General features: G+C 48.2%; 1 protein-coding gene across 1 annotated transcript in view; it reads right to left on the bottom strand.

Moving 5' to 3' along the window:
• Positions 1-26,646, bottom strand: part of anapc1 (anaphase promoting complex subunit 1) — a 100,909-nt gene that overhangs the window by 41,325 nt on the left and 32,938 nt on the right. Inside the window, exons 16-27 of the mRNA XM_033020496.1 lie at positions 25,228-25,302; positions 22,998-23,263; positions 20,495-20,586; positions 19,738-19,886; positions 15,685-15,763; positions 13,558-13,594; positions 13,377-13,450; positions 8,121-8,299; positions 7,076-7,305; positions 4,563-4,681; positions 3,238-3,509; positions 266-500 (exon numbers count right to left, since the gene is read on the bottom strand). Coding sequence (XP_032876387.1) covers positions 266-500; positions 3,238-3,509; positions 4,563-4,681; positions 7,076-7,305; positions 8,121-8,299; positions 13,377-13,450; positions 13,558-13,594; positions 15,685-15,763; positions 19,738-19,886; positions 20,495-20,586; positions 22,998-23,263; positions 25,228-25,302 — 1,807 coding nt within the window. The remainder of the gene's footprint in view (positions 1-265; positions 501-3,237; positions 3,510-4,562; positions 4,682-7,075; positions 7,306-8,120; positions 8,300-13,376; positions 13,451-13,557; positions 13,595-15,684; positions 15,764-19,737; positions 19,887-20,494; positions 20,587-22,997; positions 23,264-25,227; positions 25,303-26,646) is intronic.

Raw genomic sequence — 26,646 nt, 5'->3', positions numbered from 1 at the left:
TATTTCTTTAGCCAGAGGGTGGCGAATCTGTGGAATTTAGTGTCACAGGAGGCTTGAAGGCAAGTCATTGGGTATTTTTAAAGCAGATGTTGACAAGTTCTTGATTGGTACAGGGGTCAAAGGTTAATGGGAGAAGGCAGGGGAATGGGATTGAGAGGGAGAGGGAGAAATAGATCAGCCACAATTGAGTGGAGCAGACTAGATGGACTGACTGGCCTAATTCTGCTCCTATGTCTTATGATCTTATGATTGTGATTCATCTCACCTATTTCAGTCAGAAGTACTTCAGCAATGTGCCGGTGAGCGGTGCCTTGGTATACAAGCCCAACGCCCATTACAGCAGCGACCTGCAAGTTGTGAGGGACATCCAGCTCGGTTGAGGTTGGGGGTAAGAGAGCAGGAATGTGAATGCTCAGCAGGCGGGTGACCGAGATGTCCATTGTGCCGAGTTTTGCAGCCGAAATTCCCAGCAGCAATCCAATGCTGGTCATCTCATGGCCCTGCCAGAAAACACAAGGAGAACCATGCCATTTTAAGGTTAGAAATAACCCCGCAAAGGGAAATTAAAAAAACAATATTTTATCACATAATGTTAAACCACACTGTAAATCTTAGTTTTTAAGTTTAGAGATTCAGCATGGAAACAGGCCATTCAGCCCACCGAGTCCATGCCGACCAGCAATCACCTTATAACCATATAACAATTACAGCACGGAAACAGGCCATCTCGGCCCTACAAGTCCGTGCCGAACAACTTTTTTCCCTTAGTCCCACCTGCCTGCACTCATACCATAACCCTCCATTCCCTTCTCATCCATATGCCTATCCTACCTTGTCCATGAGCACTATGACAGACACACACACACAATATGGACAATCTAAAAAATTTACCAAAGCCAATTAACCTTTAAACTGCACATCTTTGGAGAGTGGTAGGAAACTCCGAGAAAACCCACACGCTCACAGGGAGAAAGTACAAATTCTGTACAGACAGCATCGAACGAGATCAGGATCGAACCCGGCACTGTAAGGCAGCAACTCTACCGCTGCGCCACTGTATGTTAAACCACACTGAGGCTACACCGGGACTACAGCGAGCAGCGCTGCTTACCACACCTTTGGAACGATTTAGTGGGAGTGCTGTGGGGATTTGCCTCAATGTAATTAATGGCAGCTATTTACTGAGCAAACCTCACACTGCAGTACAGAGTGGGTGCTGCAAGTACCGTACCATCTCCCGCAAACATCAAGCGGTTCCAGATCAATGGCCAACTTTGATAACTTCGAATCCATCGAGAGTGGAGGGCCGACGAGAGAAGAGAGGGTCATCGAGGGCAAGGAGGGCCATTGGGAGCTACCCAGCGGGGGACGAAGAGAGACCCAGCAGGGTGGGTGGGGTGGGCCTGCTGCCACCTGCGGTAGCAGCAGAAAATAGGGAGGGAAGATAGGACTGCTCGGTGCACTCTTATAACCTTGTTGGCGCCAGAAACGTGGCAGCACTTGTCTATGGCTGAGGTGAGGTCTGCTACATGATTTTACCGGGTTGTATGCAAAACTAAGCATTTCACTGTACCTCGGGACAGGTGACAATAAAGTATCATTCATTGAAGATCATGAGAGGAATATATAGAGTAAATGCACTGCCTCTTGCCCAGTGTATATGGGGAGAAGGCAGGAACAGGGTACTGATTATGGATGATCAGCCATGATCACATTGAATGGCTGTGCTGGCTCAAAGGGCCGAATGGCCTACTCCTGCACCTATTGTCTATTGTCTATAGTAGGGGAATCAAGATCAGTGGACATATGTTTATGGTGAGGGGAGGTGGGGGGCAGGATTCAAAAGGAACGTGAGGGGCATCTATTTTACACAAAGGATGGTGGGTGCATGGAATGAGCTGCCAGAGGTAGTTGAGGCAGGGACTATCCCAACGTTTAAGAAACATTTGGACAGGTACATAGATAGAACAGGTTTAGAGGGATATGGGCCAAAAGCAGGCAGGTAGGACTAGTGTAGATGGGGCATGTTGGTCAGGGTGGGCAAATTGGGATGAAGAGCCTGTTTCCACGCTGTATGATTCTATGACTAATGATGTGGACAGCGCTGAAATGCCTCAGGTAGCAGCCAAAACGAATAACACTGTGGGATCAGTGAATCTTCCTGTTGCGCTCCACTGATGCGTTTATTGTGTGCGCATGCATTCGTTTCCGTGACGAAGTGTGTGTACAGCACGCCACGGTCTGCACTTGTCTCCAACCTCCTTGCGTCACTTTGTGCTGTCTCTGGTGTGCCTCGGCCAAAACAGACCTCACTCAGGTTACTGCTCTGCCATTCCGATATCCTTCTCCATGTTATCGGGGGTTTTGAAAAAATAAACTGAAAAGTATCACTTCATTGTCATCCAATTTTCTATCGTCAATCTCCTCCATTAACATACACGAAGAGTGAAAATTGATTCTTTACTAAAAATACTATGTACATTGCAGCACACCCACATCGATCATTATGGCCAGCAATGCAAATAAAGCACCTGACAATTTCCCTGTAATATCATTGAAAAATTGTAGATATAATTTAAAAATTGCAGATATAATTGAAAATCATTTTGAGTTTTGTGTGTGTGTGTGTGCGCGTGTGCGTGTCGGTCTCTGTGTATGTTGGTGTGTGAGAATGGGGGTATCCGAGTGTGTGTGTGGGAGCATGTGCTAGCACGTGTGTGTGTGTGTATCCGAGTGTGTGTGGGAGCGTGTGTTAGTGTGTTAGTGTGTGTGTGTGTGTGTGTGTGTGTGTGTGTGTGTGTGTGTGTGTGTGTGTGTGTGTGTGTGTGTGTGTGTGTGTGTGTGTGTTCGAGTGTGTGTGTGGGAGCGTGTGATAACGTTTGTGTGAGTGTCCGAGTGTGTGTGTGGGAGTGTGTGTGAGTATCTGAGTGTGTGTATGGGAGTGTGAGTTAGTGTGTGTGAGTATCCGAGTGAGTGTGTGTGGCAGTGTGTGTTAGTGTGTGAGTATCCGAGTGTGTGTATTAGTGTGTGCGCATGTGCGTGCATGTAAGTTTGAAAGTGTGGGTGCGAGAGGGAGCGTGCAAGAGGGTGCCAAGAGCAAGAGAGAGCACGTGTGTACATGCCTGTGTACATGCGTATGTGTATGTGCGCGTGTGTAGGTGTGTGTACGTGCGTGTGTGTACGTGCATGTGTGGAATAGCTACGGCGGGCGATATTTTCCGTGCATTGTCCCCCCACCTTGCTGAGGTAGTCATGGATGCTCATGGTGGTCAGTTTGCTGAGGTGCCCATTGAGTCCCAGCGCCATGAGCAGGCCGGCGTACTCGTTGGTCAGCTCCGTGTTCTTCTGTCGGTTGTACACAATCCAGGCCGAGTCTATCTGGGAGGCGGGGGCGATCTTCAGCCCGGCGGCAACCCCGTTGTGAAAGCTGGCCCAGCTCGCCATGTTAGGCGGCACGTCTATGTTGCCACTGTTCAGATCAACGGTCGTGTTCCGAGGCGCGGCCCGGCCTAATAGTGTGGAGACAATGGGACACGTTGCCAATGAGCACAGAAACCCATGGATTATCAACCCCCCTGATGAACAACCATGAGTAACTCCATGAAAATAATTATGGGGGAGTGGCCCTTACGCAGCAACTCTCCCCAACAACAACTTCCAATTGATTTCTAGCACCTTAGACATTAGTTGATTAGTACGGATGTCAGGGGTAATGGGAAGAAGGCTGGAGAATGGGGTTGAGAGGGAAAGATAGATCAGCCATGATTGAATGGCAGATTATACTTGATGGGCCGAATGGCCTACTTCTGTTCCTATAACTTACGAACTTGTGACATAACAAGGACTCTACGTTTTTCCTGTGACTGCGATGGTTTCCTCCGGAGCATGGAGACAGGCCCTTCAGCCCACCTACTCTACGCCGACCATCACTCACCCGTTCACACTAGTTCCACGTTACCCCACTTTCTCATCCACTCCCTACACGCACTCGGGGCAATTTACAGAAGCCAATTAACCTACAAACATGCGCGTCATTGGGCTGTGGGAGGAAACCGGAGCACCCAGAGGAAACCCACGAGGTCACAGGGAGAACGTACAAACTGCGCACAGACAGCACACCCGTAGTCAGGATGGAACCCGGGTCTCTGGTGCTGTGAGGCAGTGGCCTCTGTGCCGCCCCAAAAAGGAAACCAGAACCCGGAGAAAATCCCGCCTTCACTACACGTTACTTTAGACTTCAGCGTAACAACAAAGAAGCAAGCCCTTCAGCACTTCGAATCCACGCCGACCAGCGATCACCATGTACACTAACACTATCCGACACAGCAGGGTCAATTTACAATTTTACCAAAGCCAATTAACCTACAAACCTGTACGTCTTTGGAGTGCGAGAGGAAACCGGAGCACCTGGAGAAACTGGAGAAAAGGCCCGCGGTCACAGGGAGAACGTACAAACTCCGCTGTGACAGCACATGTGGTCAGGATCAAATCTCTGGCGCTGTGAGGCCGCAACTCTACTGTGCCGCCCCAAACTTAGAAGTGTTGACTTGAGAAATACTTACCAGTCAGGTTTAACTTTGGAATAGGAAGCGGTTCAGTTGGCACAGGGTGGTAGGAGAAGAGACTGAACATCCCTCTCCCTGGAGGGAGCGCCATTGTCCGCTGACACAGCTGCAGCAACCTGTCCCAAGTGGAAAAGAGCAAGGAGCTGGATTATACAAACAGGTCTAATAACGGGTCACAAGCAGCAGGATCTATCTAAACATGAAATCCTACCAGATGCAGAGCAGGATGACAATTTCATGGTGTAAATTGATAGATTAAAGGGCCTGTCCCACGAACATGCGACTGCATGCGGCAAGCGCGACCAAACTGGAAGTGGGGGCCGCGCGGAGATCGAGTGAGTGACGTGAAGTTCGAGCGAAGTCCGCGGAAATCAAGACGCTGCGTATGCCCGTCGAGGCGGTGTAACGGCCTCAATGCCGCTGCGGGCCGGCAGGCCGTTGCCGCGAGGAATTTTTGGACAGTGTTAGTTTTCCGCAGCCCCACGCGATGTCGGGACCAGCTCCGCACAACTCCATACGGCTCTGGCGATCGAAGTGGGACCAGCCCCGCGAGGCCGTACGGCTCAAGCGACCAAGTTACGTCGCGCTTGCCGCATGCAGTCGCATGCTGGTGGGACCGGCCCTTAACAGCCAGCATTCATGTAGAATTGTTCCCAAACATGGAGAAAATCTCCAGACATGGAGACATCTCAGCAAGCATTTTACATTGGGTAATCTCCCAAAACCTCCATCGGTCACCTCCCACACTTTAGTTTGAGAGATAGTGTTGAAACAGGCCCTTCGACCCACTGAGCCCGCGCCAACCAGCAGGCAGCGTACACTACTTCTATCCTACACACAGATGGACAATTTTACAGAAGCCAATTAACCCGAAAGCCTTCACGTCTTTTGGAGTGTGGAAGGAAACCAGAGCACCCGGAGAAAACCCACGCGGTCACAGGCAGAACGTACAAACTCCGTAGGGACAGCACCCGTAGTCAGGATCAAACCCGGGTCTTTGGTGCTGTGAGTCAGCAACTCTACCGCTGTGCCATTATGCCGCACTGTGGTTTGATGTGGAGAGCTACTGCCGGTAAGGGCCAGAGAAGCAATGCAGAGACTTATCACTGAGAGCTTTGACCTGCAAGGGGAATGTGAGCCAATGCTGGATCCTGCTCCTTGCATTGACAGACCACCAAGATCATAGAACATACAACTGTACAGTACAGGAACAGGCTCTTCGGCCTACAATAACAGTGCTGAAAATGATGCCAGCTTATCTCCTCTGTCTGTACATAATCCATATCCCTCCATTGCTTGCATATCCATGTGCCTATCTAAAAGCCTCTTAAATGCCGCTGTTGTACATTCTTCCATCACCACCCCTCGGCAGCACGTTCAAGCACCCGCCACTCTGTCAAAAATTTGCCCCACTTATCTGCATTAAATCTTGTCCCTCCCACCTTAAAGCTGTGCTCTTTAGTCTTTGATTTTTCAATCTTGAAAGTAGGTTCCGACAGTCTATTCTATCCATGGCTCTCATACGTTTGTATACTTCCAGCAACGACACGCTGCACGGTGGCACAGCGGTAGAGTTGCTGCCTCACAGCTCCAGAGACACGGATTCAATCCTGACTACGGGTGCTGTCTGTGCGGAGTTTGGACGTTCTCCCCGTGACCTGTGTGGGCTTTCTCTGGGTGCTCCAGTTTCCTTCCACACTCTGTAAATTGTTCCCAGGCTGTGGGATAGAACTACTTTATGGGTGATCGCTCGCTGGCTGGCTGAAGGGTATGTTTCCACGCGATATCTCAAAACTAAACAAATGGTTTCCCCGCAACTTCCGGTGTCCGAGAGAAACAATTCAACTTTGTCCGACCTCTCCTTACAAGCGGATACCTTCCGATTCTGGCATCATTCTGCAAACCTGCACGGTCACCAAAGCATCCTAGTCTCTCTCTTCACATCTAATTGGACTTGATGACAACTGCTTTCTCTGCCTTTTCATTTATTTTGTCTGCTTTTAGATTGCGGGCAGCACAGTGGCGCAGCAGTAGAGTTGTTGCCTCACGGCGCCAGAGACCCAGTATCGATCCTGACTGTGAGCGATATCTGTATGGAGTATGCGCATTCTCCCTGTGACCACGTAGGGTTTCTCCAGTTTCCCCCCACGTTCCAAAGTCGTGCAGATTTGCAGGTTAGCTGGTCTCTGTGAATTATCGGTAGCGTGTAGATTAGGACTGCCCACTGGGAGATGACTGCTCTCATCCGCCCAGCTTCACCCTTGAGCAAAACTGCAAAATGCAGATGGCACCACTCAACCTCAGTTGCAATGAGAGCCACTTAATGTTAATGTAATGTAATGGTAGATTAGTGCTAGTGCACGGGGTGATTGCTGGTTGGCGTGGGCCCGTTGGGCCGAAGGGCCTGTTTCCGCGCTGTATCTCTAATCTAAACTGAAGTAAACAAGCTGACGGTACCGTGCGGCGGCAGCTCCAAGTGCTTCACGCTGGCACGTGAATATGTTCTTTACCTGCTTTCCTTTTCCTCGATGAACTCGTGGTCGCTGACCTCCGGCATCTGCACGACGTTGACCCGCACGGGGTGCGTGCTCTGAAGGAGACGCCGCACCTCCTGGACCCGCAGATCTTCGTTCCAAATCAAGGACATCAAATCCTGGTTCATGTCGTTCATTCCGTCTTCCTCCTCCTCGGCTTCGTTTCCTGAAGAAGCTCCGTCGGATACCAGCAAGTGGCCGAGTGCCTGCAAACCAGACCACACTAAGTAGACCATATTACTTTGGTTATAGGCTTTATATATTGGCTTTGAGTATAGGAACAGGGAGGTTCTACTGCAGTTGTACAGGGTCTTGGTGAGACCACACCTGGAGTATTGCGTACAGTTTTGGTCTCCTAATCTGAGGAAAAACATTCTTGCCATAGAGGGGGTACAGAGAAGGTTCACCAGACTGATTCCTGGGATGTCAGGACTTTCATATGAAGAAAGACTGGATAGACTCGGCTTGTACTCGCTAGAATTTAGAAGATTGAGGGGGGATCTTATAGAAACTTACAAAATTCTTAAGGGGTTGGACAGGCTAGATGCAGGAAGATTGTTCCCGATGTTGGGGAAGTCCAGAACAAGGGGTCACAGTTTAAGGATAAGGGGGAAATCTTTTTGGACCGAGATGAGAAAAACATTTTTCACACAGAGAGTGGTGAATCTCTGGAATTCTCTGCCACAGAAGGTAGTTGAGGCCAGTTCATTGGCTATATTTAAGAGGGAGTTAGATGTGGCCCTTGTGGCTAAAGGTATCAGGGGGTATGGAGAGAAGGCAGGTACAGGATACTGAGTTGGATGATCAGCCATGATCATATTGAATGGCGGTGCAGGCTCGAAGGGCCGAATGGCCTACTCCTGCACCTATTTTCTATGTTTCTATGTCTATGTTTCAAGCAACCTCCCAGAGGCTGAGCTTTAAGGCTCACTGTGCACAATACATTACAGAGCAGAATTCATCCAAGCGGCCTAATTCTGCTCCTATGTCTGATGATCTTTATAACATAGAATGAACCTACGGATTTGGTCTTGTGCAGTCTTCCTTCGTGCGCTTGTTTGGAAAGATCCTGACGCCCAATAAGTGAGCAGGCAGCTTCGGACCAGTCCGAGGAAGGCTGGGATCGGCAGTGGTAGATGGCATCCCGTATCGGCAGAGCCACCCCAAAGGGAATCGACTGCAAATCCTTCAGAGTGAATCCTACAAAAAGTAACATAACACGGCGGTGTTAACGTCGGATATCTTCCACAGATGCGCCGTACAACCCACTCCATCGGGATGGATCACAGCACGGTTTGGGAACAACTCCGTCCCAGACCACAAGAAATTGCAGAGAATTGTGGACCATCACACAAACCAACCTCCCTTCCATTGACTACATCTATGCCTCACGCTGCCTCTGCAAGGACTTCAGCATAATCAACGATGAGTCGCACCCAGGCCACTCCCTCTTCACCACTCTCCCATCAGTAAAGAGGTGCAGAAGTGTGAAAACACACACCTCCAGATTCAGGGACAGTTGCTTCTCGGTTGAGATCAGGCAACTGAACCATCCTCTCACGTTATTCCCTTTATCATGTAAATAGCAAGATTGTAATCCTGTCTAGTATTTCCGCTGTCTGGTTAGCACGCAACAAAGGGTTTTCATTGCACATCGGAATCTAAACTAAATGTACCTCCTTCACAAATAGTGTGAATAATTTAACAACTGGTGTAAAGGCAGCCCCCATTTCTCTCTGAAGCTTAACCAACACACCACTATTTTTCATCTGAGGGAACAGTGAAACTCAGCAGCTTCCCCGACGTACAAGAGATAACGGGGACCCAAACCTAATGGCCCAGCAAAGCTTCTTCATTGGAAAGTTTAGACTTTAGTCTTTAGAGATACAGCGCGGAAACAGGCCCTTTGGCCGGCCTAGTCCGCACCAACCAGCAATGAACTCACACATTAGCACTATCCCACCCACGAGGGCCAATTTACAATTTTACCAAAGCCAATTAGCCTACAAACCTGTACGTCTTTGGCGTTTGGGAGGAAACCGGAACCGGAGAAATCCCATGCAGGTGACTTGGAGAACGTGCAAATTCCTTACATGCAGCTCCCGTAGTCAGGATCGAACCCAGACCCCACTGTGCCACACTGTTAACCTGGGCAGATTAGCAGCACCCCCAGTTTGACCCCTGAAAATGGATGTTCAGCTTGTTGGAGGGGGGGGGGAGGAAGTAAACAAGTATGGGTCTGGCAGTACGTAAATGTGTATATCTGCAGTAACCTGTTTACATGTGAATTCACAGCCAATTTGGGAATGTGAATCTATTTTCGATAGGAGTCAACGTCTTCACGAGAGGATAAGAAGGATGGTTCAAAACAACAATTCAGCGAATGGTTCAAGTTCAAGTTCAAGTGAGTTTATTGTCATGTGTCCCTGTATAGGACAATGAAATTCTTGCTTTGCTTAAGCACACAGAAAATAGTAGGCATTTACTACAAAACAGATAAATGTGTCCATATACCATGATATAAATATATACACACATGAATAAATAAACTGGTAGTGCAAATAACAGAAAGTGGTTGCTAATAATCAGAGTTTTGTCCGAGCCAGGTTTAATAGCCTGATGGCTGAGGGGAAGTAGCTATTCCTGAACCTGGTTGTTGCAGTCTTCAGGCTCCTGTACCTTCTACCTGAAGGTAGCAGGGAGATGAGTGTGTGGCCAGGATGGTGTGGGTCTTTGATGATACTGCCAGCCTTTTTGAGGCAGCGACTGCGATAAATCCCCTCGATGGAAGGAAGGTCAGAGCCGATAATGGACTGGGCAGTGTTTACTACTTTTCCTCTCCAGGGCGCTCAAATTTCCGAACCAAATTTCCGAACCAAGCCACGATGCAACCGGTCAGCATGCTCTCGACTGTGCACCTGTAGAAGTTAGAGAGAGTCTTCCTTGACAATCCGACTCTCCGTAATCTTCTCAGGAAGTAGAGGCGCTGATGAGCTTTTTTGATAATTGCGTTAGTGTTCTCGGACCAGGAAAGATCTTCAGAGATGTGCACCCCCAGGAATTTGAAGTTCTTGACCCTTTCAACCATCGACCTGTTGATATAAATGGGGCTGTGGGTCCCCCTCCTACTCCTTCCAAAGTCCACAATCAGTTCCTTGGTTTTGCTGGTGTTCAGGGCCAGGTTATTGCGCTGGCACCATATGGACAGTTGCTCGATCTCTCTTCTGTACTCTGACTCATCCCCATCAGTGATACGCCCCACAATAGTGGTGTCGTCAGCGAACTTGATGATGGAGTTCGCACTGTGGTTCGCTACGCAGTCATGGGTATAGAGTGAGTACAGCAGGGGGCTGAGCACGCAGCCTTGAGGTGCTCCCGTGCTGATTGTTATTGAGGCTGACACATTTCCACCAATACGAACCGACTGTGGTCTGTGGACGAGGAAGTCGAGGATCCAGTTGCAGAGGGATGCGCAGAGACCCAGTTCTGCGAGTTTGGTAACCAGTTTGGAGGGGATGATTGTGTTAAATGCCGAGCTGTAATCAATGAATAACAGCCTGACATATGAGTTTTTGTTGTCCAAGTGGTCCAGTGCGGAGTGGAGGGCCAGCGAGATCGCATCCACCGTTGATCTGTTGTGGCGGTATGCGAACTGCAGTGGGTCCAGGTTTTTGTCGATGTAGGAGTTGATTTGCTCCATGATCAACCTCTCAAAGCACTTCATCACCACCGGCGTTAGTGCCACTGGTCGATAGTCATTGAGGCAGGTCACCTTACTCTTCTTGGGCACCGGTATAATTGATGCCCTTTTAAAGCAGGTGGGGACCTCAGACCTCAGAAGTGAGAGGTTGAAAATGTCCGTAAAAACTCCCGCCAGTTGGTCCGCACAGGTTTTTAGAACACGGCCGGGTATACCATCAGGTCCAGGTGCTTTTCGGGGGTTCACCCCTCTGAAGGATTTCCTGACATCGGCCTCTGTGACTGAGACTGAAATGCCATCACAGCGAATGGGGGATCGGGAAGGCACATCAGTATTCTCCCTGTCAAAGCGTGCGTAAAACGCATTGAGCTCGTCAGGGAGTGATGTTACACCGGCATTCGAGCTGCCTCCTGGTTTTGCCTTGTAGGAGGTGATTGCATTCAGACCCTGCCACAGCTGCCGAACATCTGTCTCGTCCTCCAGTTTGGAGCAGAAGTCCCTTTTGGCCTTTTTGATGGCCTTACCAAGGTCGTATCTGGTCTTCATGTAGGCCACTGTATCGTTGGATGTGAATGCCCTGTGTCTGGACTTCAGGAGAGTGCGGATCTCAAAGTTCATCCAAGGTTTCTGATTGGGAAACACTCGGAAGGTTTTTGTAGGGATGCAGTCCTCCACACATTTCTTTATGAAGTCTGTAACGACTGTGGCGTATTCGTTCAAGTCCGTTGCCGAGTCCTTGAACATTGCCCAGTCTACAGACTCCAAACAGTCCTGGAGTTGTTCTTCTGCCCCCCCCCCCCCCCCAACCAGCTCTGTACTGTCCTCACTTCTGGGGGTGCGCTCTTTAATTGCTGCCTGTAGGCAGGAAGAAGCAGCACCGCGGTATGGTCGGACTTACCGAAGTGAGGGCGAGGGATAGAACGATAGGCATTCTTGATGGTGGTGTAGCAGTGGTCGAGGGTGTTAGGTCCTCTGGTGCAGCAGGAGACATGTTGGTGGAAGTTGGGGAGTGATTTCTTGAGGTTCGCCTTATTGAAGTCCCCAGCAATGGTGGTAAATGCCTCGGGGTAAGACGTCTGGTGTTTGTTGACCACGGCGTGCAGCTCCTCCAGTACCAGACGGACGTCTGCCTGGGGTGGGATGTAGACCGCGGTCAGGATAATGGAGGTGAATTCTCTCGGGAGGTAGAAGGGACGGCACTTCACCGCCAGATGTTCGAGGTGTGGAGAGCAGGAGTTGGACAGGACTGCCACGTCGGAACACCACGCAGAGTTGACCATGAGGCAGACGCCCCCTCCTCTCCCTTTCCCAGATGCCAGGGTACGGTCCATGCGGTGGATGGAGAACCCTTCAGGCTGGATCGCTGAGTCTGGGGAGCTGGGGGTGAGCCATGTCTCTGTGAAACAGAACACAGAGCATTCCCTCAGCTCCCTTTGATAAAGCAGTCTTGCCCTTAAGTCCTCCACTTTGTTTTCAAGGGACTGTACATTAGCCAGTAGGATAGTTGGGAGAGGGGGCCGAAGTCCCCTGCGCTTCATTCTGACCTGGAGTCCTGCCCGACGGCCACGTTTCCGGACACAATGGAGGCTTCCCCTTTGTCTCCAGGTACTGTACTTGCTGTACCTGCTGTTTCTGCGGACCTGCGCTGGAACGGGGATTCCCTCACAGACGGCAGCTCCAGCTCCGTAACGAACAGGGGTTCCCTCAAAGTCGGCAGCTCCAGCTCCGTTGTCCCTGGGAGATCCAGCCCGTCGGCTCTGGGGGTCATCCCGGCGTTTCAAGGTACCGTACCTGTGATCCTCAGTCGGGTCGGGAGTTCCACAGCCAGCGTGGGAAAGTTTAAAGTCCGGGGTTCCCGCAGCTGCGGGAGGTCGCGAAATTGCGAGAGCCTTGAGGTGCTCAAGCAGGTTGTCCGAAACGGCACCGATTTCTGCCGTTTTTCTGATCCAGGTAAGTTGTTGGAAGTTGTAGTTGAGCCTTTTATTTTCCGGAGCTCCGCAAAAGTCGCCGCAGGCAGGCGCCATCTTGGGCTGGTTAATCTTTAGACTGAACTTTAGACTTTAAAGATACAGCGCGGAAACAGGCCCCTCAGCCCACCGAGTCCGCGCCGACCTGCGATCACCCCATACACTAGCACTATCCTACACACTAGGGAAAATTTACACTTCATAGAAGCCAATTAACCTACAAACCTGTACATCTTTGGAATGTGGGCGGAAACCGGAGCGCCCTGAGAAAACCCACACGGTTACAGGGAGAACGTACAAACTCTGCATCGATAGCACCCTTTCGCAAGATTGAACTTGGTCTCTGGTGCTGTAAGGCAGCAACTCTACTGCTGCGCCACTGTTCCGCCCACATTTGAGTACGCTTGATTGTAATCATAATATTCTTTCCGCTGACTGGTCAGCACGCAACAAAAAAACTTTTCACTGCACCTCGGTACACGTGATAACAACAAGCTAAACTGGCAGAGGAGGAATCAATGGCCTCTGTCCAATAGCATGCTGGTGAGCGTTACAGATTGAACGCATCTGAACACATGGTGATTGTGAAACATTAGATCTGGAAACTCACCAAGGTTTGTCAGTGAAACCACCAATTTTGCAGCCAAGCTGGTGGCGGTTATAGTGCATGGATTCAAGCTGCGCCTGAGAGGGAGAGAGAATGAAGGAAACGTAAACAAACGCAAGTGCAATGTAATAGGCAGCAGCAGCAGCAGCAGCAGAACAAGCAGGATCAAACAGACGTCCGTTACCTTTTGCTGTCTTCTTCCACTTGCTGCTTCCTGTGCCCTGTGAAGTAATTTACAACAAACTGCAGTTTAGTTTAGTTTACAGATTAGTTTATTACTCTGGCCAGACCTTCTGGCAGACATCCTGGTGCACTGGACGAGGTGGGAAATTCTGCCATCTTCTTCATCTAGATTTAGGTTAGCGCAGCTGTCATTGGACTTATCATTCCAGGAAGATGTTTAGTTTAGAGATACAGCATGGAAACAATCAGCACCGACCAGCGATCCCCGCGCATTAACACTATAACTTACTAGGGACAGTTTACACTTATACCAAGTGTACAAACCCAGGCCAATTAACCGACAAACCTGTACGTCTTTGGAGTGTGGGAGGAAACTGAAGATCTCGGAAAAACCCACTCGGTCACGGGGAGAACGTACAAACTCCGTTCAGACAGCACCCCTAGTCGGGATCGAACCGGCGTCTCTGGCAGCAGCTATATCGCTGTGCCACCATGCCACCAAGATCATTTGCTTTGTTTAGAAATACAGCGTAGAAACAGTGTCTTCGCCCCACAGAGTCAATGCCAACCAACGATCCCCCAAACACTAGTCAGGAGGGTTGATGGAAGCAGATAGGATAATTGCAAAGGCACATAGATATGCAAGGAATGGATTTGCCATTTACTATCCCCCATTTTTGCCCTTTTGGTTTAGGTTTACTGTTGTCACATGTACTGACGTACAGTGAACAGCAGGCCATCTAAACAGATCAGATACATCATAAGTTCAAGTTCAAGTGAGTTTATTGTCATGTGTCCCTGTATAGGACAATGAAATTCTTGCTTTGCTTCAGCACACAGAACATAGTAGGCATTTACTACAAAACAGATAAGTGTGTCCATATACCATAATATAAATATATACACACATGAATAAATAAACTGATGAAGTGCAAATAACAGATAATGGGTTATTAATAATCGGAGGTTTGTCCGAGCCAGGTTTAATAGCCTGATGGCTGTGGGGAAGTAGCTATTCCTGAACCTGGTCGTTGCAGTCTTCATGCTCCTGTACCTTCTACCTGAAGGTAGCAGGGAGATGAGTGTGTGGCCAGGATGGTGTGGGTCTTTGATGATACTGCCAGCCTTTTTGAGGCAGCGACTGCGATAAATCCCCTCGATGGAAGGAAGGTCAGAGCCGATGATGGACTGGGCAGTGTTTACTACTTTTTGTAGTCTTTTCCTCTCCAGGGCGCTCAAATTGCCGAACCAAGCCACGATGCAACCGGTCAGCATGCTCTCTACTGTGCAACTGTAGAAGTTAGAGAGAGTCCTCCTTGACAAACCGACTCTCCGTAATCTTCTCAGGAAGTAGAGGCGCTGATGAGCTTTCTTGATAATTGCATTAGTGTTCTCGGACCAGGAAAGATCTTCAGAGATGTGCACGCCCAGGAATTTGAAGCTCGACCCTTTCAACCATTGATATAAATGGGGCTGTGGGTCCCCCTCCTACTCCTTCCAAAGTCCACAATCAGTTCCTTGGTTTTGCTGGTGTTGAGGGCCAGGTTATTGCGCTGGCACCATATGGACAGTTGCTCCATCTCTCCTCTATACTCTGACTCATCCCCATCAGTGATACGTCCCACAACAGTGGTGTCGTCAGCGAACTTGATGATGGAGTTCGCACCGTGACTGGCTAAGCAGTCATTAGTATAGAGTGAGTACAGCAGGAGACTGAGCACGCAGCCTTGAGGAGCTCCCGTGCTGATTGTTATCGAGGCTGACACATTTCCACCAATACGAACGGATGCAATTGTTCGTATTAAATAAAATCAAGACAAATTCAAGTACAATAGACAGACAAAAACAGAACGAAGAGGCAGCCTCGAACTCCAATGTATTTCAAGGTAGCTGTCTCTGGATAAATGGAATAGGTGACATTTCAAGTTTGAACTCTTCATCAGACTGGTCTACCTTGAGGAGCTGTCACAGTGGAGGAGACAAAATGCGTAGGAAGGAACTGCAGATGTTGGTTCATACGCTAGGTTATAAACCAGCATCTGCAGTTCCTTCCTACACATTTTGTCTGCCTGTTGTACATGTCACAAAATGTGAAAGAAAACAGAACTGTTATCAGATAATCAATTACCTGCTGCGATTCTCAATAAATACAAGGATGGCTCATGGGAGAGTGCATTTTCATCACCAAGTGTGTACAATGCAAAACTCTGCAACACAGAAACAATGCATAATTTAGCATCAGAGATATATCATATGATACAAAATGCTGGAGTAACTCAGCGGGACAGGACTCAACAGAATGGTATGTCCTCAGCAGAGGCCTCACTTTTGTTCCCCTCCGTCCCCACCTCAACGTGTTCCGGGTCCGCCACGTCGTAGAGGTCTTCTTCCGTCGCCTCCGCGCCTTTTTCTATGGGAAGGGGTCCTCACCTCCCAGTGATGACCCCCTTCTCCCGTCTCCACCGGACCCGCTCCTCTTGGACATTCCCGGATAGCCATCTACCTTCCTTAGACCTTTTCATTTCCAGCTGCCGGCGGGACGTCAACTGCCTCAACTTTTCCACTCCCCTTACTTACTCTAACCTCTCGCCCCCCCCCCCCCCGAACGTACAGCCCTCCGCTCACTCTGCAGCAACCCCGACTTGATAACCAAACCAGCCGACAAGGGAGGTGCCGTGGTAGTCTGGCGTGCTGACTTCTACCGGGCTGAGGCCAGACAAAAATAATTGTGCCTCCTATATCATATCTTCTATATTACTAAAAGTCTGATCTTGACCGCTTTTGGCCCACTGTGCTGCGAAATCTGAGAGAACGCCTCCACCTACGGCCGTAATTTTTGGCCACCTCGCACAGAGCCCACGACTGCCTTCCTGGATCGGAGGATTTTTCCCATCGATGAAAAATCAGAGAGATATTAATGATTTTTTTTTAAATCACCATTCTCTCTGCTGCCCCTGCTGGAGGGAGGGGGTGAGACTATAAAACCAGGAAGTGGTGTGCCTCACTCAGTCTCTGCAAGATGGAGGTCACGTCTCTCTGAGCTCTGAATAACACTGAACACATGTCTACTCAACTGTGAGTGACCTTAATGTGGTTTGAAAATAAAAATATGGTTGGTTTGAAGTAAAAAGGCACTGCCTGCAAATGGTTGTTTGGGGGGTTTGGGTTGAAGTAAAAAGTTGAAGTCTCCTCTCCTCTCTCTTCCCACCTCTCCCCCCTCTATCCCCCCCTCTCTCCCCCATCTGCCCCCTCCCCTCCCCCCTCTCCCCCTCCCCCCTCTCTCTCTCTCCCCTCTTTTTCTTCCCCTCCTCCCCTCCCCCACTCTCCCTCCCCTAAACCCCCCTCCCCTCCACACCCCCCATTCCCTCCACCCTCTACCCTCCCTGCTCCCCACCTCTCCCCCCTCCCCTCACCCCCTCTTAGCACCCCCTCTCTCTCCCCCTCACTCAGCACCCCCTCTCTCTCCCCCCCTCTCTCCCCTCTTTCTCTCCCCCTCTCTCCTCCCCTCCCCCACCTTTCCCCCCTCACCCACCCTCCCTCTTCTCCTCCCCTCCACCCCCTCTCCCTCTTGCCCCTCTCTCTCGGTCTCTGCCTCTCTATCTGTCTCTGCCCCTTCTCTCTCTGCCCTCACTCTCTACCCCCGCCTCCCCCTCTCTAGATGTGCCTGCAAGTTGAGGGCTATGCGTCAGTAGATAGCGTACTTATGGGGTAAAAGGAGCAAATTAATAATATTAATATAATATCAAGGGGGGTAATTAGCGTGTGTGGGGGGGAATAGTTAGTGTGTGTGACGCTGCATGCCGCCTCCACCCCTCAAACACACGTTGGGGGAACAGACCCAACGGGTCTGCAATTGGCCTAGTGATATATATATCTATACATATATCCTCCATTGACGCCCTCCAAAACAGATCCACCATGTCCCTTCCCCAAGTTGTCAACAAGTATTTTCTCCCCACTACAACCCTGGACAGGCCACATTCACCACATGCAGTCAGGGTTAAATTGTCAGTTGACCCTTTCCCCAATTCAACACCCCCGAACTGAGCTCCCTTTCCATGTGGGTTTCTCCTGGCTGCTCCGGTTTCCTCCCACACTCCAAAAGACGTACAGGTTTGTAGGTTAATTGGATTTGGTAAAAATGGTAAATTGTCCCCAATGTGTAGGAGGATAGTGCTTGTGTACGGGGGGGTGGTCGATGGTCAGTGTGGACTCGATGGACCGAAGGGCCTGTTTCCGCACTGCGTCTCCAAACTAAGCCGTGGAACATTTCTCACATGGATGGGAAAGGTTTCCGAGGGATATGGGTTAAACGCGGGCAGTGGGGACGAGCCCAGATGGGGCATGTTGGTGGGCATAGGCAAGTTGGGCCTCTACCGGTACTTTTGGCAGATCCCTCCAGAGACCCATCACGCTCTGAGTGAAAAACTTACCCTTCAGGCTTTCTTTCAATTTCTCCCCTCGCAACATAGCCCTGGGTCTTCTAATTTTGTACTCCCCACCATTGAAGAAAGACGCTATCAACTATCAACATAAGATGTCTGCAGCAGGCCATTGAACCACTGTGATTCAACCATCAGAGGTGGTTGAAGGTGGTCTGAGTCTTGTGGATGTTTATTAGTTCTAGGAGCAGAATTGAGCCAATCGTCCCATCAAGTCTACTCCGCCATTCAATCATGGCTGATCTATCTTTCCCTCTCAACCCCATTCTCCTGCCTTCCCCCCATAACCACCGACACCCGTACTAACCAAGAATCTATCTATCTCCACCGTAAAATAATCCATGGACTTGGCCTCCACAGCCTTCTGTGGCAATGAATTCCACAGATTCACCACCCTCTGACTAAAGAAATTCCTCCTCATCTCCTTTTTAAATGTATGTTATTTTATTGTGAGGCTGTGCCCTCTGGTCCTAGACTCTCCCACTAGTTGAAACATCCTCTCCACATCCACTCTATCCAGGCGTTTCAATAATTGGTACGTTTCAATGAGGGTCCACTCATCCTACTAAACGCCATGCCGCTCATGATTTTATAATCCTCTACAAGGTCACCCCTCAGCCTTCTTCGTTCCAGTGAGAATAAGCCGAGTCCATCCAATCTCTTTATAACTGCAACGCTTCATTCCAGGCAACGTCCAGGAGAATTTCTTCTGCACCCTTTCCACAGCAACCATATTCTTCGTGTAATGTGGCAGGCAAAGCCGCTCAGATACTCCAAGTGCAACCTGAACCATGTTTTATCCAGCTGCAACATGACAGTCTTAAGGGCTTGTCCCTCGAGCATGCGACTCCATGCGGCAAGCGCGACCTAACGTGGTCGCTTGAGCCGTACGGCCTCGCGGGGCCGGTCCCACTTCGATCGCCGGAGCCGTATGGAGTTGTGCGGAGCTGGTCCCGACATCGCGCGGGGCTCCGAAAAACTGACCATGTTCAAAAATTCCGCGCGGCAACGGCCTGCCAGCCCGCAGCTGCCTCAATGCCGTACGCACTGCCTCGAGGTGCGTGCGCAGCGTCTCGACGCCGTACGCAGCGTCTTGACGTCGTATGTCACACGCAAACTTCCCGCGGACTTCTCTCGAACTTCACGTCACTCACTCGACCTCCGCGCGTTCCCCGCTTCCGGTTTGGTCGCGCTTGCCGCATGCCGGTCGCATGCTCGTGGGACAGGCCCTTTATATTCCAAAGCAAGCATACTGGCTCCCACAGCTGTCTAAACTACTCCAAGTCCCATTGAATGCCAATGAGACTTTTGCCTCGAGTAGTTTAGTTTAATTTAGTGATACAGCACGGAAACAGGCCCTTCGGCCCACCGAGTCAGCATCGATCAACAATCCCCGTACACCAGCACTTTCCTACACACTAGGGAGGATTTACAATTTTTAATCAAAGCCAATTAACCTATAAACCTGCACGTCTTTGAAGTGTGATAGGAAACCGGGGCACCCAAAGAAAACCCACGCGGTCACAGGGAGAACGTACAAACTCTGTACAGACAGCACCTGTAGTCAGGATAGTTACCAGGTCTCTGGCACTGTGAGGCAGCAACTCTACCACTGCGCTACCGTGCCTCTCCTCGACCATCTGCCTCCTAACACCCGAACAATTATCAAAACAAAACAGATCCTGTTTTCCATTTGAAAACACAGAGCAACCTAGGACTAGGCTAAGAAGGCGTCTTACCTGTACTACTAACTTTGTTCTTTCACAGATGCCAGGCAGGTATGGAAAAGGAGACATAACGTCACCATTCAGACAAGAACAGAGCCAGTGATAGATGCTCGGAGGTTCCACTGTGAGGTAAGGCGGCTGGTTCATGAGTCTCAATTGTGCTACATTAAGGAAAGAAAAGCTTTAACTTTCATCAGCTTTGTAGTAAGGTTAAGATTCATACATTTTCAGCTTGGTTCAGAGATGCGGCACGGAAGCAGGCCCTTCGGACCGCCGAAGGGAAAGAGAGTATAGAAAAAGTTAAGAAAGGCACCAGAATTAACGGGACAGAAAGCTCACGAAGGGATAGAAGAGTATGGCCAAGTGATATAGGAATCAGTGTGATATGTGAGGTAAGTAATCGATTAAAAGTATTATATATGAATGCGCGAAATATAAGAAGTAAAGTGGATGAGCTTGAGGCTCAGTTAGAGATTGGTAGATATGACATTGTGGGGATTACAGAGACATGGCTGCAGGAGGATCGGGACTGGGAACTGAATATTCATGGTTATACTTCCGAAAGAAAGGACAAGCAGGTGGGCAGAGGAGGTGGGGTAGCTCTGCTGTTGAGGGATGTGGATCGTCAGACTCTATGTCACCCCTCGTGACAGGGATGAGAAATAGTATTGGGTAGACTGATGGGACTGAAGATTTCACCTGTACTCCGTAATGGCCCATTGTATAAAGGCTTTGCATGATCAAGTGCTGAATGTGCAATCGCTCTTACCTTGATCAATTTTACAGCTTTGCTTCAGGTTTTTCACCAATAACGGGTAGTCTCGCCAATAGGAATCCATGTACGCATCCAGTTTCAAATCCCTGGTGGAGAAAATAAGCCAATGTTTAAATATCCTTTCAATGGCTTTTAAAGAGTACAGTACCCCTCCTGTAAAGAGGACAGTGTTACTTTAATTTAAGGTGAGGGGGGGGAAGATTTAATAGGAACCCAAGAAGTGATTTTTTTTATTTACAGAAAAGGGTGGTGGGTATATGGAACAAGCTGCTGGAGGAGGTAGTTCAGGCAGATACTATCATAATGTTCAAACAAATTTCTTTAATCAGAGGGTGGTGAATCTGTGGAATTCATTGCTACAGAAGGCTGCAGAGGCCAGATCAATTGATGTTTTTACAGAAGAGATAGATTCTTGATTAGTACGGGTGTCAGGGGTTATGGGGAGACGGCAGGAGAATGGGATTAGGAGGGAGAGATAGGCTAGCCATGGTTGAATGGCAGAGTAGACTAGATGGGCTGAATGGCCCAATTCTGCTATCACATATGACTTTATGATGTTCACAATGATAGTGTAAGGTGTGTTGGGATGAGTATTTCGCCATTTTGGAGAAATTCGTTCATTTTTTCTGCTGTTCTGCGGGGGTAGTTAAAAATTGATCTGATTTTAGGCAAACCTGATCTCAGCTTAAAACTATTTATGACAGAAATAAAATATTTTTTGACAGTAAGGCTTGCATGTTATAATTGTACTGATTACTAATTTTATCGTAGGGAATTATGACCGACCATACTGAGGATCTAACGAGTGGGATCCTGAAGCAAAGGAAAATGAAGCTTGTGGGAGGTGCAACGAGATGCCAATGATTGGTAGACAGAAGGTTACACAGATAACTGGTATAGAAACAGAACACCAGGGAGGTCATTTGAAACAACTGAGTGTACAGTAACAGGTCACAGATTCTAACCAGTGATTGATCATTCGATAAAAGGTATTAAGAAGATTTCCAAACAAAGAGCATTGATTCTACCTGACCGGCTGAGTTATTCCAGCTTTTTGTGTCTATCTTCGGTTCAAACCAGCATCTGCTGTTCCTTCCGACAAAGAACATTGATTACTGCAATTGGAGCCTTAGGATATTTCCAGTGAGTAAACAATGCGGTATCAAATTGGCCTTCTACTATTTTAAATATTTTGTGCTCCTTATTATATGTATTCCAACGGACAAACCTACCCTGTTCAGGACTAAAGCTAAGTTTTAGTGCAGCTACTGTTCAGTGGGTAGCCAGATTTGGTGTGTGTGTGTGTGTGTGTGTGTGTATATATCAATGTACAAAGCTCATACAGGAATGTATTTAGGTATGGCGATACTCTACCGGGCTGCTTATAAGAAAATAATTTCACTGTGTATTGGGCATATATGACATTAAAAGCATTGGAATTATGCACAATTGATGTTTCCCCTGACAGGGATATCTAGAACAAAGGTACCATGGTGGCGCAGCAATAGAGCTGCCTCACAGCGCCAGAGACCCGAGTTCGATCCTGACTAAGGGTGGTGTCCGTATAGAGTTTGTACGTTCTCCGTGTGATCGTGTGGGTTTCCTCACACATCTCAAAAATGTGTTTTATTCTGATGCTGTGCCCGCTGGTCCTAGACTCTCCCACTAGCGGAAACATTCACTACACATCCACTATTCAGGCCTTTTCACTATTCGGTAAATTTCAATGAGGCCCTCCCCCCCCCCCCCCCCCTCCCTCAGCCTTCTCAACTCGAGCAAGTACAGGCCCAGTGCCGTCAGTTCCGAATGATTAGTTTTCTGCACACAACCACAGCTTACATTTTCTCCACCACTAGGGTGACACAGTGGTGCATTGCAGCGCCAGAGCCCCGGGTTCGATCCTGACCACGGTGATGTCTGTACTGAGTTTAAGAAAGAACTGCAGATACAGGAAAAATCAAAGGTCGACAAAAATGCTGGAGAAACTCAGCGGGTTAGGCAGCATCTATGGAGCGAAGGAATAGATGACGTTTTGGGTCGAGACCCTTCTTCAGACTGATGTGGGTTGGGGGGGGGGGGCGAAGTAGAAAGGAAGATGCAGAGGCAGTGGGCTGTGGGAGAGCTGGGAAGGGGAGGGGAAGGAGGGAGAAAGCAAGGACTACCTGAAATTGGAGAAGTCAATGTTCATACTGCTGGGGCGTACTGAGTCTGTACGTTCTCTGCGTGACTGAGTGGGGTTTTTACCGGGTGCTCCCATTTCTTCCCACATTCCAAAGAAATGCAGGTTTGTAGGTTAATTGGCTTTTGTAAAAATTGTAAATTGTCCCTAGTGTGTAGGATAGTGCTAGTGTACAGGGTGATCGCTGGTCAGCCTGTATCTCTAAAGTCTAAAGTGAAAAAAGTCTAAAATATCTCTCTAAAGTATCTCTAAAGTATCTCTAAAGTCTAAAGTGAAAGTCGCTGAATATGTGCCTTTGTTGAAGGGGTACTTTGTTACCTGGCCAGCTGGTGTAGGAGAACAACAAGCACACGTGCTCCTTCTCGCATCAGGTTGTCCAGCTTCAGCTCCTCGTAGACCAAGTGCAGCACAAACAAAATGGCAGGGATGTGTCCGAAAAGGAGAGTCGATGAGTCCAGACCGAGGTTGGGGAAAGCCTCTTCCTTGGGACGCAACACCTTCAGGGGATCTAAATGCAGAGCTCCGGCCAGAAGGTGGGACTCAAAATTACGATGATAGTCACACGTCAGGAGGTACTCCCAATCCTGAAAGTAAGATGAAGTAGTGTAAATCAGAGGGAACTGCAAATTCATTACCCAAAGAGTTACAAATGACATAACAATTCAGCTAAAGCCCCATGTACTTACAAATGATTATTTGGCTTCAAACCATCAGGCAAGAAGTGTGAAAACACATGCTTCCAGATTTAGCGAACAGTTTCTTCCCAGCTGTTATCAGGCAACTGAACCATCCTATTACCAACCTGAGAGCGGTCCTGACCTCTCATCAACCTCATGGAGACACTTGGACTATCTTTAATCGGACTTTATCTTGCACTAACGTTATACCCTTTATCCTGTATCTGTACACTGTGGACTGCTTGATTGTAATCATGTCTAGTCCTTTCACTGACTGGATAGCACGCAACAAAAAAGCTTTTCACTGTACCTCGGTACACCTGACAATAATCTAAATTAAACTATATAAACTTTAGTTTATAATAAGTTAAATAAACTAAATTAAATTAAACAAATGATAAAACAATTCTGCTTAAGCACTGCACTTACTTATGATAACTTGGATCAAGTAATCATTTGAGTAGATCTTATACATAATGTCATAGAATGATAGAGCATGAGACCAGGCCCTTCAGCTCACTGAGTTCATACCGACCATCAAGCATCCATTTAGTAATTCTGAACTCACCCCATTTAAAAAAAAATCCTGTGTATGTTCACATCAGCGCTCCCCAGACTCCGCCACTCATCTGCACACTAGCGGTGATTCATAGTGGCCAAGCAACTTACCAGAACTCGGAAACGTAATTATTTTCACTCCCTACTGTATGACAGAGTGACTTTTGAACACTGTGTTAAATGGACTGTATCAGGGACAGAATATTCACTGGCATGTTTCAATCTCTGACTCTCCAAAGCAGTTTCAATGCACCTCAGATGATTAGTTCTCTGGTCACAACCACAGGTTACATTCTCTCCCAGCACTAGGGTGGCGCAGTGGAAGAGTTGCTGCCTTACAGCGGCAGAGACCCTTCTATATCTCCCCGTCTCCCTCTCCCCTGATGCTCAGTCTGAAGAAGGGTCTCGACCCAAAACGTCACCCATTCCTTCTCCCCAGAGATGCTGCCTGGCCCGCTGTGTTACTCCAGCATTTTGTGTCTATCTTCTGTGTTTTAAAAACCTTCTTACAGAGTCTTAAAATACAAGGCATCGGATATGATCCAAATATGGGCAAATGGGTCGGCAAAGGGATAGTGTGGACCTATTGGACTAAAGGGCCATTTGTGCTCTGTAAAACTGTGAATCTCTACTCCCCTTTTTACCCCTTCTCCCCGCCCCCTTCTACCCGTATCCTCCCCTACAATTTTACATTTCACTCCTCTACTTCCTTCTTATCGGACACCCTTCTGTCCCCATTTCTTTGTCACTTATTCCAGCCATTTGCCAATCACCCCATCTCTCGCTTTACGAGCATTCTCTCTCCCCTACTTCATCAGTGTCTGGAGAATGGTCCTGAAACTTAGTCTGTCCATTTCCCACCACAGATGCTGCCTGATCCGCTCAGTTCTTCCAGCAATATGTTTATTCCTCAAGATTCCAGCATCTGCAGTCTCTAAAGGGGAGAGTGATAGATAGGCTCGTGACTAGTAGAGGGTGGTGAATCTGTGGAATTCATTACCACATACGGCAGTGGAGTCCAAAACAGTGGGTATTTTTAAAGCGGAGATTGATGGGTTCTTATGGTTTGATTAGGTCATGGGGAGAAGCCAGGAGAATGGGGTTGAGAAGGAAATATAGATCTGTCATCATTGAATGGTGGAGTAGACTCGATGGGCCGAGTGGCCTAATTCTGCTCATGCCTTATGGACTCCAAGATATTGGACTGATCGGGTGCAACCAATACAATGCAATGAAACTCCCTCACCCAGCAGAAAAAACAATAGCTTCCAGATTAATTCCTGTTAAAATGTTTTGCAGAATAATTTCCTTACCTCATCCGAGCCAACTTCTGAAGGCCTGGCTTTTTTGGCAGCAATTACAGGCGACAGTGAACCTTCTAAATCAAGCTGTGAATATACAGGCACGTTAACTCTCACACTTTAATTCAATTGCAATTACTTTAGATTTAAATGGTGGCAGTCACTGTATTAATAAAGTTTGCAGCACTTTGAAATATTTCAATTACTTGCTTTATTGACAGATACAGCATAGAAACAGGCCCTTCGGCCCAACAAGTCCACACCAGCCATCGATCACCCGTTCACACTAGTTCCACGTTATCCTACTTTCTCATTCACTCCCTACACACCAGGGGCAGATTACAGAGGGCCAATTAACCGGCAAATCTGCACGCCTTTGGGATGTCGGAGGAAATCGGAGCACCCGGAGGAAACTCATGTGGTCACAGGGCGAATGTGCGAACTCCACACTGATAGCACCCAATGTCAGGATCGGACCCGACATGCAGAGTCTTTTCCCGAAGTTAGGGGACTGAAGAAAAAGAGAGCATAGGTTTACGGTCAGAGGGAAATTAAATTAAATTTAATTTAAACCTGAAGGTGATGCGACATGGAAAGCACTGCTAGATGAAGTAGGTGAGGTAGGAACAATAACAACATTTAAAAGACATTTGGACAGGTACATTGATAGGAAAGGTTTAATGGAAGATAGACACAAAATGCTGGAGTAACTCAGGCAGGCAGCATCTCTGGAGAGAAGGAATGGGTGACGTTTTGGGTCGAGACCCTTCTTCAGACTGATTTCAGGGAAGAGGGAGATACATAGATAAGGAAGTGTAAGTTGTGAAAGAAGGACAAAGGGAATGGAGTTCAAGGAAAATGTAGAATAGATCATTGTTAGCTGGGAGAAGGTAACAACAAAGCAAACAGAGATAAAATGTAGTCGGAGACAGTAAGACTGGTCGGAGAACTGGGAAGGGGGAGGGGATGGAGAGAGGGGGAAAGCAAGGGTAATTTGAAGTTAGAGAAGTCAATGTTCATTCGCCTGGGGTGTAAACTACCCAAGTGAATTATGAGGACAGATGAACGAAATTAAAGGATAATCAGCCATGTGCGGGTAAATGGGGCGAGCTTCATTGTGGTTCAATTTTCAGCATGAACGAGTTTGGCTGAAGACCAGTTTTTCTGCTGTATGGCTGTATTTTGACAATGAGAGTCCATCAGCGATGAGCATGCAACGTTATTCAACATTTTCTTCTTACATTTTCAGAATAAGTTCTGTCGTCATCAGAAATAAAGTTCATGAATTCAAAATTTCCATTTTGCAATGTATTCAGTGCCGAGTAGGAGCAGCCCAGAAAGACAGAATGGTCTCCTTTAATAATACATAATGGTTCACAGTGTCTGAATATCCTTTTTAATAAACTTTCAACCATGTTTTGAGGCAAAATT

The sequence above is a fragment of the Amblyraja radiata genome, chromosome 5 (genome assembly GCF_010909765.2).
Source record: "Amblyraja radiata isolate CabotCenter1 chromosome 5, sAmbRad1.1.pri, whole genome shotgun sequence".
Taxonomy (NCBI): Eukaryota; Metazoa; Chordata; class Chondrichthyes; order Rajiformes; family Rajidae; genus Amblyraja; species Amblyraja radiata.
Note: the sequence above shows the minus strand (reverse complement) of the source record. Positions and strands in the feature narration are given on the sequence as shown.